Raw genomic sequence first — 21,001 nt, forward strand, 5'->3', positions numbered from 1 at the left:
AGGATATCGTCGTTATTACCGGCTGGTTACCGCGATTTTAAACAATTCATAACCAACTCATGTTTTATTGTTCTGGCGCACGTCATGGAACGTTACTGTTGTGAATAAATACTTACTTTCTACAAGGATAGTATATTCTCTTTTTTTGACAATTGGTAGGCTCTGTCCAAATGCAAATGCCTGTGTTGTTGAAGTTTTCTAGTTTTGTTATAGGGTTCATGGCTTGTACAATTCGAGCGCTGATGACGTTAAGCGAACTTCTGGTGTCAACAAGGAACGTTGCTTTCGTTCCTTTTACTTTAAGGATGTTCGATCGTTTCCACTTTATGGTAATTGATTCACTATATTGTGAAAATTAAAAACCTTTATATATTTTCACGGTTTCAGAAGATTAGGTTGAAATAAACGAGTGAAAATTCTAGTTTGACTGTTTTGATTATTCGCTTATAAATTTTCGGCATTTACATATTTTCGAGATTTACTGCAATGAAACCAAGCGTTCGATTGCTTGACGTCACTTCGTGATCGACATCGATGAAACGCTTGCTTACGCTGTAGATGTTATTTTCTGTACAAAAACAAGCGTCTATTAATAACGAAACGATAATTTGTCAACAATGATAATCAGATACTTGGCTTAATAATTTTCATTTAAAATGTCTTACTTGGATATAATTCGGAATACAAAACGAAACTTGAAAGGTAATGTAAAAAAAAACTTCCCAAAGAACCATGTGGCTTTCAATAGAAATACTAATTCCACCGACAATCAGGATTTCCGGTATGACCACTGTTATTTTGACGACTTTTCTGGATGCCACCTACTGACCTAGTCCAAATAATTAGACGTAATATACCGATGTAAATCGACCTCATATTTATAGGAGTAGATGTCACCCTTTATGTATCAGTTCCCTTATGTACCACCCCTTTATGTACCACTATCTGACCCTTTATGTACCATACATATAATATATAGAGATTAACAATATATGGTTTAATAATAATATGAAGATGTGTTAATAATGAAATGTATTTTGTGACATATTTATGAATTTAGACTAATATATTGCCATAGATTATATTTTATGCCAGCTTGTGTGTCAGTGACTGTCGTAGTATAATTTATTAGACACAGTAGTAATAAATAATTCATATTCTTACCTGAAATTAAAGTATATTATAAAAATCCATGTGTCACTATCTTATCCTGACTAAGTCTAACCACGGAGTGTATATTGATAGGAGATGAATCGAGTATTTGACCCTTACTGTAGTAAATTCAATCTTATGCAAAAACTATTCATCCGATTTAATTGGTTTATACGTTATCTTGTTGCTTATGAATTCCTCTTTCAAAAAAATATAACTTGGAGTATATTCCCATTGTTATTAATGGATTTATAGCGAGTTAAACACAAGAAATACACATTTTATGTTTTACCACCGCGCGTTTTAACGTGTTGTGGCTATCGATCTTTTACAATTAGCGTACAGCGAGGCGCTGAGGTTATACATTTTGATGTACCCACTCACATCTTTTGTTAAATTATAGTTTCATTTCTAGGCCGATTTTGACAAATTATCTATCATTAGAAAGCTTACGTTACGTAGTAAACAGATATATAAATATATATTAAGTTTTTCTTCTGATTTCGACAGCCCGGCGAGTTATATCTTTAACTTTTGCAAATATCATACCGTTTTGGAGTTTTAGAATTATCTAGATTTACGGTTGACATGTTCGTACTTAATACCAATTTGTAGCGTTTATATTTGGAGTTCAGTTTTAAAAATTACATCTTGCTTAGGAGAATAGAATTCTGTATACGATAGAAAAAAAATGTTTAAAAACGAAAGTAATTAAGGAATGAAGGCGGAAAAAAGTAGCGCGCGTTCCTAACGCACTGAACTGATGCTACGGTCTTGGCGATTATGCTTTTGTTTAGAAACCGGCCATTGAATTTTGATGGTGTACATCCACAGTCTAGCTTAGCTACTAAATGGTACACATACATGTGTGAATCAGTTGTAAGAGACTTGAATCCTGCTTACGAGTCAGATATCTCTGAAGAGCATGATACTTGGGGTTTTAAGCGCTTGAAATTACAATAAGAACATTAAGAAGTAGAATGAAAGAAGATTAGAAAATATTTGTTGACATAGAAAGATTATCAATTTTACTTCACAAGTGATCATAGAAATTAATATTTTAACCAGTGGAGCAGCCACAAGAGACTAAATTTATTTTCTATATTTATTAATTTGTAAAAATGGATAATCAACTATTTGTAACTAGCGCATGCTTAAAATGTGTTAGCTCCGCAAATAATTATGGCAGAATAATCTATGGTTCATTTACTTTTTTTATTAATATTTGAATGGGAAATGTTTTAATTTCAAACAAGCTATTGCCAAGCAATGATGTCCCCATACATGTATGTGTACCATTAAGTAGCTTTTTTTAAAATATATTTTTTGCCATAGCAACCAGAATTTTTGACGTAGGAACAAAATGAAATGACGTGCATAATCTCCATATTGTCATCTGTCCATGTTTTAAGTTTCATGAAAAAAATATAAAGAACTTTCAAAGTTATCGCAGGATCCAGAAAAGTGTGACAGACGGACGGACTGACGGACAGAGCGCAAACCATAAGTCCCCGCCGGTGAAACCGGTAGGGTAAAATAAAAAACAAATAAGCATTAAATACAAAACTTTGTGTTCCAATAATAACAATTAAACCAGTCTGTTTTATTGACAGTATTTTTTTCTCATTCTTAAAAGGACCTTACTTTGTTAATGCTTAACTAAAGACATTTAATCTAATTTTTATTAGCATGATTATTTTTTGCCTTATTATGTCTAGAAATGAATATATAACATGCAGTTTGCAACTACTTCACTTGATCAGTAATTGTCTTTTCTTTCAATTTATATCCCAGATCATGATATCTATAATAATTGGATTGATCTACATTTTTTGGCTTAAAAATGCATTTCGTTTATTACACATAAACAACATTTACTTACCCAAATGATATGCAGTAAAACGATGCACGTTTGACATAACCTAAATCCCGTTCTTTTTCTGGATCATACAATACCCTTGTTAATATCACAAACAGTATAAACTTACATACTTTTTTATTTTAGCCCCCTAGCCCCCCACCTAAATACGCCTCTGCTATTTGGAATTTTGATCTGACCCCTGGGTAAAAAATTATGGGGGTTGGGGTGGTCAGAGATCTTCACTCATTTTTTAAGGTTATTTTACATTAACTTCTTTTTGTACACCCATTTACTTCAAATTGATACTGAAGATCTCTTAGAACAGCACGGTCAATCTCAACTATGCATGGCCCCATTACCAACCCTGGGGCGCCCCTGGGTCAAACATGCGGCGTGGGGATACGCGTTGGCCTCTGCCGCGCCATTTCTAGTTTATTTATGATTCGATGGACTGTACAAAATTTGATAAGGCCTATAAGTTAACATAGTTTTGTATTTAAAATTACATCATCATTAAAAATTAAACGTATAGGTAAAAATTAATTTCAATTATCTATATATTTATATGAGCCGTTCTCTGTGAAAAGAGAGCTTAATGCATGTGCGTTAAGTGTCGTTCAAGATTAGCCTGTGCAGTTAGCCTGTGCAGTTAGCCTGTGCAGTCAGCACAAGCTAATCACGGACGACACGTTCCATCTACACTGGATTTTCGTTTATAAGAGACTTCCATTAAATGAAATATTCCATATAGCGGAAATAGTCGTCCCTGATTTGAAAACACTTAACGCGCAGCCATAAATCCGGTTCATAGTATTAAAGGGGCCTTTTCACGTTTTGGCGAATTGACAAAATTTAAAAAAGTTGTTTCAGTTTCGCAAATTTTCGATTTAGTTATGATATTTGTGAGGAAACAGTAATATAGAAGATTTCCCAGGCTCTAATATAGCCATTATATGCTTCCTTTGACGATTTAAAAACCTGAAAATTATAAAGCGTTGTAACGCGAAACGATTGAAAAATTTGGAGAGTTCTGTTGTTGTCGTTACTGACAAACTGTTCTTGTGTTGCGACATGGGCCATGCATAGTAGAGCCAAGACTCCAGACCTAATGAACAGCGGTACCATGTCTGTAACTAGTGTGCAGATAACACAGAGATTTAGTCTATTAAAAATGATTTGAATGTCTACTATTGCGATTGCGTTCGCCCATTGACAGAGGCGTAGCCCATTAGGGTGCAAGTCATCGTGCATGCTTTCGAGATATACATATGCAGTAGAAACCACTGAAACCGTATATGCGTGACTAAGACTATTAAATTGCACTTTAAGTAAATATAATGTTTTAATCAATAAAAAATATCTAATTTAAACTCGGGATCTTTGACTAATATCTTTCAAAATGTATTCTAACACATGACAATAGATAAACTCGAATCAGCTGCATTATGTTGATTCCCCCATTCGTGCTTTAGTTTTTGTGTAAGCGTCGATTGCCATAAAAATACTGCTTAGTTGGCAGTAAGTCAAATCGAAGAGTGTACGGATGACTTTTTGTATTATGTAGATGATTATTAAATCAAGTTGTAAACAACTTTCTTTTTAATTTTCTATAACATAAAGTCCGTCCCTGCAACATTTGCGTCCAGGATTTACTCCAAAGCAGTATTTACATTGGCATTAAAAGCCAATACTTTAGAGATGTCCATATAAAAATACACACGCATCCGGTATTCCACATAAAACGCACGTTAATGAAAAGTGACATATCGATGATTCTAAAAATGTTTCATTTTCAATGACTGCTTTCTATGACAAATAAAAGAAATGCCATTACGATTTGTTTGCATTTGGTAAACATCAATTAAAAGCCAATACTTTAGAGATGTCCATATAAAAATACACACGCATCCGGTATTCCACATAAAACGCACGTTAATGAAAAGTGACATATCGATGATTCTAAAAAAGTTTCATTTTCAATGACTGCTTTCTATGACAAATAAAAGAAATGCCATTACGATTTGTTTGCATTTGGTAAACATCATTTCCAGAGACATTTAAATCTATTTCAATTCCGCATGACAAACAAAGAATGTGTTTATTCGTTTTCCGTGTTTTAAATGCACATTACCGGTATTGTCAGATTACAGTTTTAAGGTTCTATCTATTAAAATTTAGCAACGTAAGCAACCGTTGATATGAATATGTTCTATTGATGCTATTTGTCATGCCGTTTGAATTGCCTTTTCCCAACTGATGACAACAACCTTATAACCCGGGAATTTTAACGCTAAATCGGTCGCTGTCGACTATATTTTTAAAATTAATTATGTTCATATGTATGTCAATTTTCTGTTAAATTGCCTCTTTATTATCGAGACTCTTACTCAAAAATATGTTTATGCAGATATTTTTTAATTGAAATTTGATTCGTAATTACGGTAATCGATAGCGCGTTTTACCACATCGGATTTTGGGCGGGAATAAAACTTGGGTACAGTGTAATATCGACCGGGTACGTTTTAGTATATTTACTTTACCCGGGGTACATGTATGTATACTTACATGTACCCGGGGTCCATGTAAGTAGTACCCGTGCCGACAATGACCAATCGAGCCTCAATTACAGATACTTTTGAATACATTCAGATAGTTATCTCAAAGTACATGTAATTCCTGTGTAGTCTACATGCATACATTTTTTATATTGTACTTGCTATATTTTTCCTTCATATTTTGTCTGATTAATCATTTACTGCCATTAAACACAATTACAGTAAAATGTGAATGGTTCATTGGTTGTCCTTAGTTGAACATGTATATTTTAAAGTGACAAGTTTTTTTTCTTCCTGGAGCCCTATTTATTAATACCAGTAATAAAAATGAAATTTTGCAAGTTTACAAAACATAAATATTCTCAATTTATCAAATACGTATTGGTTTTGAAAATAAAGGGCTTCAATTAATAATTATTTGAGTGTATGTAGATCTCTAGGTCTTATAAAATTATGTAACTTTTGTAAATTATTGACATTATTTCATATTGTTTTATTCCGCATAAGCATATTCTAGCATTGTGGGTTGTAAACTGTTCTGTCATTTACTGCAATCTATTTCAGGTAAATCATAAACTGGGTGTTTCACCTGGGACTTTCACATCGAAACTGGCCCTTCCCCGTGATCTCAGCACAAAAAAAGAAAGGCTATAGCTGTTGCTCGTGCAGCAAAACAGCGACGCATAAGACTCAAAACTTAAACGGTATTTTTAATTAAGGGCATTTTATTTTTAAAACACAGTATTCTTCATGTGTATGCCCCAAATTGGCGACTTAGTTTTCGGTCGGTCAGTCCGTCATACTTTTTGTGCCTGCTCTCTAATTCAAGTAGTTTTCATCCGATCTTCACCACACTTTGTCAGAAGGTGTGTCTAGATCAAGTTCGAACATGGCCATGTGGGATCCTGGGTTTCTTACAATTGTATGGATTTTTTTTTATATTGTTACAAAGTTGGAGTTTGGGGCATCCGTGTCGTGTGGACACATTTCTTGTTTGAGATTGTTTCAATAGATCCATCAATTATATATGCAAAGTAGTAGGAACATTTAAAAGCATATGCTAATGTTTGTAAATTGATTATTGTATAAGCATAAATGTGCTGTGTAATCATTTCTTTAAATAAAAATCGGAGATAACCCATGAAAGTGCAAGCACATTTTCCAATTTGAAATTCTGTTTTCCTGTTCAGGCATTCAAAGGACAGTGCAAGAAGTATGAGCGGGACAAACATACAGTTCAAACATACAAGACCAAGATGTTGAAGTTACAACTTTACCCCCACCTGTACCCAAGCCTGGTCCAGCAGGGCTAGACACTACTGGGAAGGAATTTGTTTTCTTTGATTTGGAAACAAGAGGGTTAGGTGAAGTTTATATTTAACATATTCCTTATTCACAGTGTTGCACATACAGAAGTTTATCTTGGTTCAATTCAGGTATTTAGGTACTCTAAATCTCCAAAATTCAACTTCTATTAAAAATATACATATTTACTTACATGTGTAACATACATGTAATTCAACCTGCTACTGCTGAGTAACTCAATGTGAGATATCGTGTGAATTGTTGGTCAACCTAGCATATGATTGAATTGCAACAAGAGTTATGTTCAGACTAATTTCTCATTTTGCTTTCATATAATAAATCATTCTTAATCTTTATTGATAAAATGATAGAAAATACCACTTAGATGATGCAATGTTACATTACCCACAACTGGCTATAGTATAGGGAGGCGGAAAACTACAATGGGCGAGGCATGGTATGGTATTGCGCAAGGGGGGGGGTTAGAGGGTTAGGGTTAGGGTTTGGGTTAGTGTAAGGGGTCGGGTTAGGGTTTGGGTTAGCCTAAACCCAACCCTAACCGTAACCCGACCCCTAATCCTAACCCTTACCCTAACCCTTTTTTGGGGTTATCACCCCTGACTATGCCTCGTTTTCCGCCTCCCTATAGTATATTATTGTGCATCATTTAAGAATTTAAACACTCTTCTCTTCGCTTCTTCAGATTTATGAATAAATAAGATGCAAAAAACTTACTTTGATATATCCATGAATCGAAGAAAAGGGCGTTTCAATTTTCATAATAACAGTTATTATGCCCCCCTCTGAAGAGAGAGTTAATATTATTTTGCTGGATAATGGTCTGTCGGTAGATCATTTAGTTTCCGATCAATAATTTGTCAACTTTCTCACGGATTGGCTTTTTACTTTCCATGTGCATAGGGATTGGACAGTATATACCACCTATTTAAATTATGGTCACTTGGTCACAGGTCAAGGTCACAATAAGTGTGAACATTGTTTCAGATCAATAACCCTTCAACTGAAAAACTCTCTTAAACCACAATGCATAGAGAATGGATGTGAAGGAACCTCTTCTACAATTGATCAAATTAAGCTTCAAAATAAGTCCTTCTTGGGGAGGGGGGGGGGCAATGTTTTTCCCTTTTATGTTTATTGTAAACACTGCAAAAGTATTTTAAGAAGTTTACATTGTACTTGGGCGAGCGACCCAAGGCTCTCTGATTAATGGAGCTAAAATGGATTTTGTGCAATTTCTATGTAAAATTTTTGTTTTGTTTTTTCAGAGCGTACTTCTGACATAATTCAGATAGCTGCAGTGCATTCAACTGGTCAGTGTTCAACATATGTGATGCCTGAGAAGATGTCCTTGAAAGCGTCAGAAATAACTGGAGTGACAGTTGTTGGCGACTCTATGCTTGTCAAGGAAAAAACAGTAACAGCTGTCCCCATCAAATTTGCATTGACAAGTTTTATAACATTCTTACAGAAATTTTCACCAGTTATTTTAGTTGGGCATAATATAGAGTGTATTTAATTGTAAAGTGTTGCTCCATGCTGTCCATACTTGTGGAAAAATGTTTGAGTTTCAGCAAAATATTTGTGGTTTTTTAGATACTTAAAAATGTTAAAGGAAATATTACCAAATATGAAATCATGTAAGTGGGAACATTTAGTTAAAGACGTTATTGGTGAATTGCATGGCACATGGCGCTCTACAGGATGTTTTAGCTTTACAAAAGTTAGTGAACTCTGTACCTCTTGACCAAAATACTGTAAACAAATATTCATTCAGCTATGACCGAGCAGTATTAGCCTACAATGTGTAACTAAATGTTGCTTCCAACATCAAATCTTTGCAAACCATGATTGATACAAAAGTTATAAGTCAAGGTGTTACAAGGAAAGTTGCAGGAAGTGGATTGCAACTTAAACATTTGAGTATTGAATCAGAAAGAAACGGACTGAGTGGTTTGAGGAGCCCCCTGTCAGAGGTTACAAACGGACAAATCAGAGTAACAAAATCAGAGAAAGTAATATGTGCAATAGCGAGTTATTTGTTGCCTGACATCTAACCAATTGTAATTTGCATCTTGTATATAGATTAGCTATGAAATCTAAAAGCTGTTACATAATTGTTTTTCCTTCTCGATGACAGACATAGTTGTGATTCTTATGTCAGTTGTATTTCTCATGTTTCACCTAAGTTGTAAGATATTTTTGGCAGTGCATTAAACCACAGATGGTGTGTGAAACATAATTTCCCCGTAATTGTATTCTATGTTGTTTTTAGCTCCACTGGCCAAAGGCCAGCAGGGCTAATGTCATGATCCTGTGTCCGTCATGCGTGCGTGCGTTAACTTTTCCTTTAAACATCTTCTTCTCCTAAACTACTGGTCCAATTCTGATGAAATTTCTTCAGGAATGTTTCTTGGGTGAACCTCTTTCAATTTTGTTCAAATAATGCCCCTGGGGTCAAATTTGACCCTCCCCCGGGGGTCACAAAATTGAACATATGCTTATATAGGGTCTATTTTGTGAAAACTTTACAAATATTCTCGTCCATAACCAGTGGGCATAGGGCTACCAAATTTGGTATGTAGTGGCATCTTATACTCCTCTACCAAGTTTGTTCAAATTATGCCCCTGGGGGTCAAGATTGATCCTGCCCCGAGGGTCACAAAATTGAACATATGCTTATATAAGGCCTTTTTGTGAAAACTTTAAAAATCTTCTTGTTCATAACAGTATGGCATAGGGCTACCAAATTTGGTATGTAGTGACATGTAATAGTTCTCTACTGAGTTTGTTCAAATTATGCCTCTTGAGTCAAATTTGAAACTGCCCCGGGGGTCACAAAACTGAACATATGCTTATAAAGTGCTTATTTTGTGAAAACTTTAAAATACTATTGTCCATATCCATTGGGCCTAGGGCTACCAAATTTGGTATGTAGTGACATCTAATAAACCTCTACCAAATTTGTTCAAATAATGCCTCTGGGGTCAACTTTGACCCTGCCGCGGGGGGTCACAAAATTTAAAAACGCTTATAAAGCGCCTATTTTGTAAAATCTTAAAAAAAATCTTGTCGAAAACCATTCTGAATACGGCTACCAAATTTGGTATGCAAGAACATCTTATAGTCTTCCACTAAGTTTGTTCAAATTATGCCCTTTGGGTCAAATTTGATCCTGACCCGCGTGTCACAAAATTGAACATTATATACGCTTATATCTTGCTTATTTTTCTGAAAACTTTAAAATACTCTTGTCCTTAACTCTAGGACTTAGGGCTACCACATTTTGTATTTAGTGAGATATAGTAGTCCTTTACAAAGTCTGCTCAAATTATGTCCCTAGGGTTAAATTTGACCCAGCCCAGGTGGTCACAAAAGTGTACATGTGCTTAAATAGGGCCTATATTTAAGTATTTGCACATGGGTAGAATATTTGTTTCAGCCTTTTTATCAGCAGTGGAGCGATACAGGGCCATCATGGCCCTCTTGTCTTTAGATACACATCTCACAGTTCTAAAATAATGATTTTAAAATAAAACATATGTTCAATTTACAACCCACAACATGGAACAGGTGGGTGGGGTAATTTAAGATGTTTTTTGAATATCACCATTGTTTTTTTTCATTTGTTACATCTGAAATATTTTCATAACAATGTACATTATAAATATTTCTACGTGTATCACATTTCAGTTGATAATTTGATTGTTATGGAGCAGTTATTATATAGATATGTTTTAATTACTATTACAATATTAGTCTTTTTTTTTTTAAATTAAGTCCATATTAAAATGTCTGTAGCAAAAAAAATCCACGGTGACCTATCAATTTCTTTACTTCATTTTAATGCTAAGCTAGTTTCCTTTAATTATTGAGAACCTGAAATGAATATGAATATTACATCAACAGAAATATGTATCTGTATTGCATGTTATCTATTTTAAACTGTGCAATAAAAAATTCAAAACAAACAAAAAACTACTTATTTCTCATTATTTTTTACGATTTCCAATATTTTTGGTTTTTAAAGTGTTCAGTATGATAATACAAATGTTACAGTTGCTAATCTAATACAATCTCAATATTACTATGCCATTTTAAATGTATTACACACAAACATTTTAACGTACCTCCAATTTTATGCCCCGCAAAAATGACCTTTTTTCAAACGCACATGGCATTTAAAAATCTTCGTTATCTCAAAATTATTCACGGTGACCTCCCTTTTTTATTTTATATTTATTTCAGATACAGATCCATTAATCGCCATACAAAAAATTATAGCATTCCGGATATTTTGAAAATTTTCACAAAACGATCGAACATCCTTAAGTGTCACCTTCGGTACTTTAGAACTAGAGATTGTATTCACTCTTTTGAATCCAAATGATACTTCGTGACCTGCTTTCGATCTCGCTTTCATGAATTTCGTGTTTCCCGCACACAGCTTTGAAATTGTTTAATTTATGGCAATGTTTACATTCGTTATTTTTAGCAGTACACTGCGATTCGTGAGGATTGTGACCTCCGCGGTTTCTGCTAACAGTGATGGACTTGTGCTGACATTCCTGGCGTCCTGCTTTTGGCTTTGCTCTGGGCGAATGCCTGCTGTGTACTACGATTCCGCGGCGTATATCATATGTTTTTCAAGATTAGACGAGTCATGGTGTTCCATTGCTCTTGATTGTCTCCGTGATTTCCATGGTTCTAGCCTTTGAAAGTACATAACACAACGGTTTATCACAGATGTACTCTTCAAAACGACGAACACTCGGAAATAATAAATGTCAGAACAATGATATACATTTACATATATATATATGAATAAAATGTATTTGTAACTAAACTAATTTAACATAACGTTAATTATTTTGAGTAATATCTGTTGCTACATGGGTCAAAGGGAAAAGGGAAATTCAAATTCATATATTATATATATATTTATATATATATATATATATATATATATATATATATATATATATATATATATATATATATATATATATATATATATATATATATATATATATATATATATATATATATATATATTATAAATTTATTTATAAATACACACATTACCCTCGGAACATATAGACTTCCTTTGCTAAAATGATGCTCATGCTACACCTCTGTGTCATTTAAAGGCCTTTTTGATATATTAACAACTAAAAAACAACAACATCGAAAGTTGACAATATCAAAATCAAAATCATCTCGTTTTTCATAAAAACTACCTTTTAATAATAATAATAAGTTGTAGAACCTTTTTCTATAACATTGTCATTAATGGATGATTAAAATAAACTCCATCGGATAAATGCTGATGTTTACAACACTGTTAAAAATACACCTTACACGTGCACAATACTGGCGTTATCTTGTATGGAACGGTATTTAGGTAAAAAAAAAAAATACATCTTTCTTTATGGCTGTGTCATGAATGATTCTTGATGGTACTTTCAATTTGTATGTAGACACCTGTTCATGCTTGATGACACTTACTTCTTGCACGATGACCAATGTCTATTTACATTCTGCTTATTGGTATCATTCATGTGTACAGATGCAACATTCTTGTTCGTAAATTGTATGCTGGATATGTGTATGTTGGTTTGTGCAGAGATACTTGTACAATAGGCGCAGTGAATAATGGAATCAAACATCGAAGCGTTGAATAAATTAACGTAATGGCAAGATGTGAGTTTCACCCAAGCACAAAGCAACATACAATCATGCATGATACAGTTATGTCAATTGACAGTCGTTGCGAAATGCTACGGACAACGTCGGAAATTTACGGCGTATAACGGAAATTTCATGCAATGGTAGAAGTTGCGCCCCCTTTAGACATAATAAGTTGGTTTTTATTTTGAAAGGTAAAGAAGATTAGCTACTGACGGTGTGGTGTAGCCCACTGTCCGATGCGTTCAGATTGACTTCGGGGGTTTACGATCTCGAGTTGGTCGCTCATTTATATGCTTGGGCGGCTCGTTATTTTTACGAAGGGCCGGGATAATATATTTTGGTGATTTTTCCTGTGATTTGTTTTTGTATGGTAAGGGAAGTAATAGATTGCGGTGCAGGATTCTTGTTTTCCTAGCGTGGGGGCGATCGCCGATATGGCGGAATTGTCCGAGGTGTCCCGATTGCCCCGAAGTGGCAGCTCTCTGGAGAATACATGTTGTAAATAGTATTGTACAATATGCGATAAACATAAAATTGCATTCAAACACAAAATCGATATTTGCAAACGCATATAAAGATGTATTCGTTTTGTAACCTATACTTGTTTAACACTGAGAGTATGTGCATTGTGTATATAGGTACACAAATATTACCCATTTTATTAATCTTGCTTATGCGTGAGACTAATATGAAATGTTTTTTTAAAGATATTTAAATTGTAAACATCATTTTATGTATGCACGATGTTTTCAAATGGAGTTTATTTCCATATGAATCTGCGAGAAAGTGATACAGCGAGTAATTTTGCTGTGGGACGTCGACTGTCAAAACGTATGTTTAAGTGACTAGAATTTATGTAATTCAGTAGTTATGAATTTTTCAGTAATAAAATGTATTATTACTAGAATAGATAGATTCTAAGTAGTTGCGTTAAATTAGTAACGATTATTTATGCATATTGTCAATTTTGTGTGTGTTATGTGATGTTGTTGTTGTTGTTGTTGTGTTCTGTATCTTTGTTGCTCTTCGTATATCTCTTCGTATTTCGAATCGCGGCAACAAAAATATCGCAATGCATTAAATACTCATCAGCGGGAGTATGTCGTATGTCCTATAAATGTCTTTTAAATGTATTGTTATTTCAAAATAAATGTCGGGGACGACATTTGAGAAACAGCGGGAGTATGTCGTAGGGTACAAGTTATTCACATAACATGCATACTATTTAGTTATTTCAATCTTAGGTTTTTAATATTAATTTGAATTTATTTCTCTGGTCAAGGGGAAGCAACCTAACCGTTTAACCTTGTGCATGATTCACTAACATTAGCGTTATCTAACCCTTGCTCGTGATGCACGTGCACATAACTTTCAATTGTCATAGATGGTCGTATTTCTATTTGTTGGAGGAAAATTATAGATTTTCTCAGGTATACATATCCATTTTCTTTAGTAACTATTAAATAACATATTATTATAATATGTATGTATTATTTGGTATTGTTCGCAGTCCTTATAAATAATGCGTTTATTCTATTTTGACTCGCCGTACCTACTCTTTGTGTATGTGTATTGTTCTATCGTTGTGTTAAAATATGCATTCTTGTTCATTTGTTTATCTTATTTAATATTTGTTTCAGAACAATCCTATACGTTAACATCGATTAATACGGTAAACTGTAATAAAATCATTAACATTGCTTCTGTGTTGGTCGAAATAAAACCTCGCAGAGAACGAACTCCGAAATAAAGTTTTGAATGTATATGCTGAAACGTAATGTTATAACCCACAAACGTTTTACTGTAACAGACAGTTTTTTAAGATAAGTGGTACAGAAAATACACGTCGAATACCTTTTTAAAGATATTTCTTGTTATATTTGATCGAGAATGTAACCCGCCTCCCAGTTTCGCTGAAAGGATCAAGTTCCCCACGGGTACTACTTCCCCGTACCCCCAATTTATTTTTCGTACCCAATTTTTTTCGTGCCCAATTTTTTTGGTACCCAAATTTTTGCTCGTAACCAAATTTTTTTTCGCACCCAATTTTTTTTCTACCCAAATTTTTTTCGTAACCAAATCTTTTTATGTACTTAATTTTTTTTTTGGCATAATTTTTGTACCCAAAATTTTCGTACCCATTTTTTTCCTACCCAAAATTTTCGTACCCACATACACAATTGTGGTGATATAGATATTTTTAAATAGATGCTTTTATATCAATCCTTTTCAAAAGCATCGTCACACCAGTACTTTCAGTACTTTGATTATCTACCTAACCATATTCGCCATAATATCGCTTTATGTATTATTCCGCGGAACTATTTGTGATGAGAATTCCATACGGATTAATGTGGAAAGGAAATTAAATGTACTGGAATCATCGACAAGTTCACGTAGATCCACCGATTTGGAATTTAGCGAAACAGGTTGAATCCTTTCGTGAACTGAGTTGTTGAAAACGACAGATTTGTCATCTAAAGCGAAGAAATGCTCGTTTTTCAGTTGGAATAATTTTTGTGAATGATTATTTTTAGCAAATTAATCACACTTTTTCGGTATTTTTATGTGCATTTGTTTGCCTTTTTTCACGAAAATGAAGGTTTGTCCCTTTTATTTCGTGAAAATGAGTCGTGAAGTCAGTATTTTAATGCTTAATACTCTTCTTTCATTTAAGAATGTTCGTACAAAAAGATATGCTTTAATATTAAATGTTAGCATTATGTGAGCCTTTAGGATAAGTTTTGCTAAAAAACAACATATGTTTAAGTTATTTCGAAATTAAGTGTTCATATATTTGTATCGACCATTTAAAGCATATGACTGAGGTAAAATGGCTATAGTCTATCCCATAAATGCACTAGTATCGCATTGTTTGTAAGTTTGCACCCATTTTAAGCATACTGCACATAACAAGCGGTTGATAGATTCGTTATTCTACCTCTCAATCGATTCCTTTATAGGAAATTTATCGTTCACAAATGTCTACAGAAGTATGGTCGTTAAAAAAAGAGTAAAATACTTAAAATAGCAAGTCTATTGTTAAATCGTTTTATACATCTCATTTGTTTTTTAATGTACCATGTACACAGACCAACTAACTTTTCGTCCATTTATTTTCGTGACTTTAAAGACGGTTTCTCCTTAAAGCAGCGAGCATCAAACCTTACTATTTTTCGTATAAACTAAACACCACACAACACCATGTAATACCATTAACTACTATATAAAAGCGATCAATGTTGTTTAATGTCTGGTTCCCTGTCAGATGTAGGAGGATGCCCACGATGACTACGCCCGGTACCAGCAGGAGCCGGGTAAGCGCCCGAAAGACGTCGGCGGCCGCTACGAGCTCACGCGCCCCTCTTTGCGCAGCCTCCAGACGGTGATCAAAGCGAAGTTTCTCACAGTCTACACAAACGGGGAGAAGTACATATTCGATAAGCCAGTCCAGATCTCTTTTAAAATCAAGACGTTTCCTAAGCTCGAGAGCCTTCTAGATGAGATAGCGCGAAGCAAGGAGCGGATCAACAAGACGCTGGTCCGTTACCTGTTTAAGTGGCCTTCCGGTCAGCTGGTAAATGAAGTCACGGATATTCATGAGGACGACGAGACGACCATGTACGTCTGTTCCGACAACATGAAGCTGTACAGAAGGGGGCGCTACGGAGAGATTGATTTCGCTGGTCCGGGCGGCGGTGGTTCTGACGGAAGTGGGCGAAACAGCTTTGAGAGCCGCGGAAACGCGAGATCCAACAAGATATGTTGATTTTGTTAAATTTTGTCACAGCGCATAGACCGCTTATATAAAGCATAAAAATAAACAAGCCTGATGGGCGGATGGTTATGAAGCTCGTAATTTAATCTAAAGGCCACTGGTTCGAGCCCAGGTGTGGCTATCTGTTTAAGCCCCCACTTTATTCGGGGGAGGGCATTTTGATTCGCCCTAGTCTGTGCGTCCTTCCATCCGTCCCACTTTTTCCGCCCGTCACACTTTTTTTGTATCGCGCGTAGTTCAATTGTATTGTTGCTAGAGAAATGAAACTTTGCAAAAATATCAACCAGCACTTGAACTTGCGCATCTGTATATATTGTTTCGGATATTTTTTACATAATCGGAATTATGGCTTTTTTTTTTAACAAAAAACACTCGTTTAACTTGTGTCATGCGTACGTCAAAAGCTCTTGCTGCTAAAGGGCTTTAACTGTTCAAACATATTTAAACATCATATGAACTTGCGCATCTACATGTATATGTTGGGTTCGCAGCTTTTCGACACATCTGGAGTTATAGTCCCGTGTATAGAAAAAAACTTTTTCCAAGAGTGTCGCGGGTTACTGAAAATGTATTGATGCTAGATAGATTAAACTTTAACAAAAACAAATCAATCAGCATTTCAACTTGGGCGCCTCTATATTGTGATTCGCAGGTATTCGACACAACTGAAGTTATGACCCCTTTTTTATGCAAAATTTGCATTTTGCACTTGTGTCTCGCGTAACTCAAAAAGTATTGCCTGTTAGAGGGCATGTACCGTCAATGCCCGAGTTGTGGTCCCTTTTATACACAAACCTATATTGTTTGAACCTGTGTCGCCCGTAACTCAAATGGTATTGCTGCTACAGAGCAAATTTTCAGTGATATGAGTGCGTTTATAGTCTTACCCGATTCCCCAGGTGTCTCTGGTGCGTCGATCCCGGGGAACCACGAACGGCGGCAAAGGCCACCACATCCAGATCATCTCCAACACGAACCGGAACAGCCGCCAGGCGCTCTTCCTTGACCCCAAGAGTAACCACCCTTTCGAGGAGATCTTGCGCAATGTGACCGAGATGTTGGACATGGAGAATCCGCCCTGCCGCGCCCTCTATAGCCTCAACCCGCCGTATAAGAAGGTATATAACGTGTTATATGACGTTGGTATGTCACACGCCGAGTTATAACGTTAGTGTATTTAATGTCGTGTAATGACGTTAGTATGTCTTATGTCGTGTAATGACGTAAGTATAGCACCTGCCATGTAATGACGTTAGTATATATGTGTTTTCGTGTAAGAAAGTTAGTATGGCACTTTTGTTCTCATGACGTTAGGGTGTTAGTATGACCTGTCGTGTAATGACGTGAGTATGTGACTCACCTCTTAATGACGTAAGAATATCACCGATGTGTTGTTTTATGCCTATAATTTCCGTGTAAAAACATGAGGATGTCACCTTTCATGTAATGACGTTAGAATGCCATTCAGCTTGTTATGAAGTTGTTATATAACCCGACGTTACTGTTCGGTCACTGTGAAATAACGTTGGTATGACGCTGGCCGGGTTAGTACTTTAGTAAGTTGTCTGCGGTGAAATGACGTAAGACTGCCAATCGCCGTGTAATGATGTTAGATTGTCACTCGCCGTATCATGATGTTAGAATGTTAATCGCCGTGTTACTATGTTAGAATGTCACTTGCCGTGTCATGACGTTAGAATGTCAATCGCCGTGTAGTGACGTTAGAATGTCAATCGCCGTGAAATGACGTTAGAATGTCACTCGCCGTATATTGACGTTAGAATGTCAATCGCCGTGTACTGAAGTTAGAATGTAAATCGCCGTGTAATGACGTTTGTATGTCAACCGTCGTGTATTGACGTTAGTATGTCACGTCCAGTGTAATTACGTTGGCATGTCGTCTAACGTGCAATAACGTTAGTACGTCACTCGCCTTGTAATGACGGAAGTACGTCACTCGCTGTGTAATGACGTTAACATGTCTCCCGTCGTAAAATGACGTTAGTTTTTTACTCGCCGTAAGAGTAGGCATTGTAACATGTTAAATTGTGTAAGCGCGTCAACGGTGATTGTACGCGTGTATAAGAATAATAATCAATTAATGTACCTTAGGCCTAGAAAACGTATACGATAAAGATAAGCTGAACATATACTTATTTTTCTAATTGCAATGTTACTATAGTAACCATTTGCATTGTTACTACGGTTTTGATTAAATAGACTTTTCAGACCTCATACTATTAACAGAACTTCTGATATGACTGCTATCAATTCAGCTGAAAATCGTTTGAAAATATAGTGTATTTGTATTTATAATTCTGGTACTTTTATAGTTGTTGTCGAAACCATGAAAACCAGTGTTATCCGATAATTTATCTCCACAAAACCGACAAATCCGCATGGATACCTGAATAAAGCAAATGCATTTATCGTTTTTTGCGTGGACTTGCGAGAACTTGACATTTGCGAACATCATTCAATTACTGAATGTATTGATTTCAAGGTATCGTAGATTCAATTAGTGTAAATACAGATAGCCGACGTGATTTTACGTTTACAATTAAAACAATGCCTACTTAGTAGGAGGTCCAATAAAAAGCTACGCATGACAACTTCATCTTCAGTTCACTAAGCTTTGTTCCGCTCTACTATAAATTACACGGACGTTCAATGGTATTGATTATAAAATGATCGTGTTGTTGTTTTTTTCCCCGAACAAAAATGATATTTACCTTTCAAATAAAAAATATACCGCAATTTTACATTACACAGGAATTTGAAACATATTAAAGTGAGTTATTTCATTTGAGTCATTCATGCAATTGCCTTGAAGAAGGACTTCCAAGACTCGTTATTGCACAAAAGCTGTTGTGACAGATCTACCGTACAAGGCCGAACGTCTTGTATAATTTAAGCGTCACATGTCCTGCGAATGTGATATCGGTCTATAATTCGGATTCACTCAAAGGTCTGAATGTAATCTAACAAAACTTGGTATTTCCTTTTAAAAATAAATGCTGTTGTTGTGTATAATTTGATACATCGACGACAAGGTTCATCTAATTAGTGACCATTATCTATGTTTGAGATTCGTCATGAGCAAATTGGTCTTATGCCATATGTGACCATCGTAGCTCAAAAATAGCATGGCTAATGACACAGTCTGGACAGGATCAACGCTGTCCGCTATTAAGTCACGCAATGTTTCGTGGTCTCATCAGAAAAGCAGGGCAATCATTGAATGGTTTATTACTTACTTCCATGTTGACAGCATCAGTAGCCTTAATCGCATCATTCCCATGTACGGCGACACTTTAATAGCCTGTGGGAAGAAGGAACCAATCCTGCCGGCGCGCTACGTATCCCCGGCTCGCAACGGTGGCAAAACACAACGGGCTCGGAACGGTGAGCCAAGACAGAACGGCCACAAAGATGAACGCATTGACCGACACGGCTAAGAACGGAAGTCAGAGGTTTTTGAGGACGCAAAAGGAAGAGAATTTCAGCGTTACCAGGAGGAGAAAGATCAAGAAGAGGAGGCAGAAGACGGCGAGGAAGAGACGGCTCAAACAAATGGCGACTCACCAAGACAGAAGAACGCATCGCCACCAAGAGAATCTCCATCGGCAAAGAAGGACAAGGGCCGTCAGCCTCCTCCAAACAAGAAACGGGAAGACGAACCACCGCAGCGTCCCGCGGGCAAAGGAGCGCAGGACAAGAAGGCAACCAACGGTAACCAGAAGGCGCAGTTAACGCAACGGGCGTCGCGAGATATGGAACCGGAAGTCAATGAGCAGAAGAGAAACGGCGTTGGCGACGGCGCGGACAGTGACTGGGGCTCCGCGGAAGCTCCCCTTCGGAGGAAAAGATGGAGAAGCGCATAGAAGACATGGGGGAAGTGAAGAATGATTTGGATGAAGATATTGAATATTAAATTATGGACATATCTTGTTTTGTTATTTATTGTACCTGTGTTATTTTTATACCGAACATATCACCTGTTTCTTGAAGTTGTTAACTTTATTCAGATGAAACTTTTTTACACAACTTTAATACTTTCATGAATTGCAACTCAGGTACTTGCCAGAAATATTTATTGAAAACGTTTTGGCATTTATTTTATTTCTAGTAAAAGTTTCGATAACGTTTTCACGTGCTATATTATATTAATTTCAACAGTTATTACTTTTGATAGTTTCTCATTTAAGCACTAACTGCATAAAATACAAATCCAATGAATTATAAACATAATCTCTTAACGTTGTCCAACTGGTTAAAATTTGTTAAAATATGGCTTATTAAGTATAAATCATGTTGCTATTCGTACAGGTTGTCTTATCGTGTATTTGATCTTTCTTACTGATATTGTATATATCACATTGTTTCACGTGTAAATATAGTCAGTGATCGCAATATTATTCCTTGTCTTAATCTATGGTCGAGAAATCCATGTGAGTGTTAGTATATGCAAATAAAACGGACTTATATTTTCTATTTAATATTTTTGCTCACTTTAGAAAATCTAGTATTGCTACATGTGCCGTTTGAAAGTAACAACTGGGAACTTGGTCAACTGCTGAGTACTTAAAGCACGCTCATGAGGCAGTTATAATTAACGCATGTTTACGTTTATGACATTGC

The 21,001-nt window shown here is 35.7% G+C and overlaps 1 protein-coding gene and 1 long non-coding RNA gene across 2 annotated transcripts in view; both read left to right on the forward strand.

The window, feature by feature from the left end:
• The first annotated feature begins 581 nt into the window (after positions 1–581).
• LOC127860506 (uncharacterized) lies at positions 582–10,765 on the forward strand. The gene is made up of 4 exons (XR_008039824.1): positions 582–702; positions 6,133–6,272; positions 6,759–6,932; positions 8,160–10,765. It is a non-coding gene; the product is annotated as an uncharacterized LOC127860506 (long non-coding RNA).
• Positions 10,766–16,428: 5,663 nt separating this feature from the next.
• LOC127860774 (amiloride-sensitive sodium channel subunit beta-like) overlaps positions 16,429–21,001 on the forward strand; it is a 168,072-nt gene continuing 163,499 nt past the window's right edge. Inside the window, exons 1-2 of the mRNA XM_052399050.1 lie at positions 16,429–16,437; positions 17,260–17,478. Coding sequence (XP_052255010.1) covers positions 16,429–16,437; positions 17,260–17,478 — 228 coding nt within the window. The remainder of the gene's footprint in view (positions 16,438–17,259; positions 17,479–21,001) is intronic.

Source organism: Dreissena polymorpha, chromosome 15 (assembly GCF_020536995.1).
Source record: "Dreissena polymorpha isolate Duluth1 chromosome 15, UMN_Dpol_1.0, whole genome shotgun sequence".
Lineage (NCBI taxonomy): Eukaryota > Metazoa > Mollusca > Bivalvia > Myida > Dreissenidae > Dreissena > Dreissena polymorpha.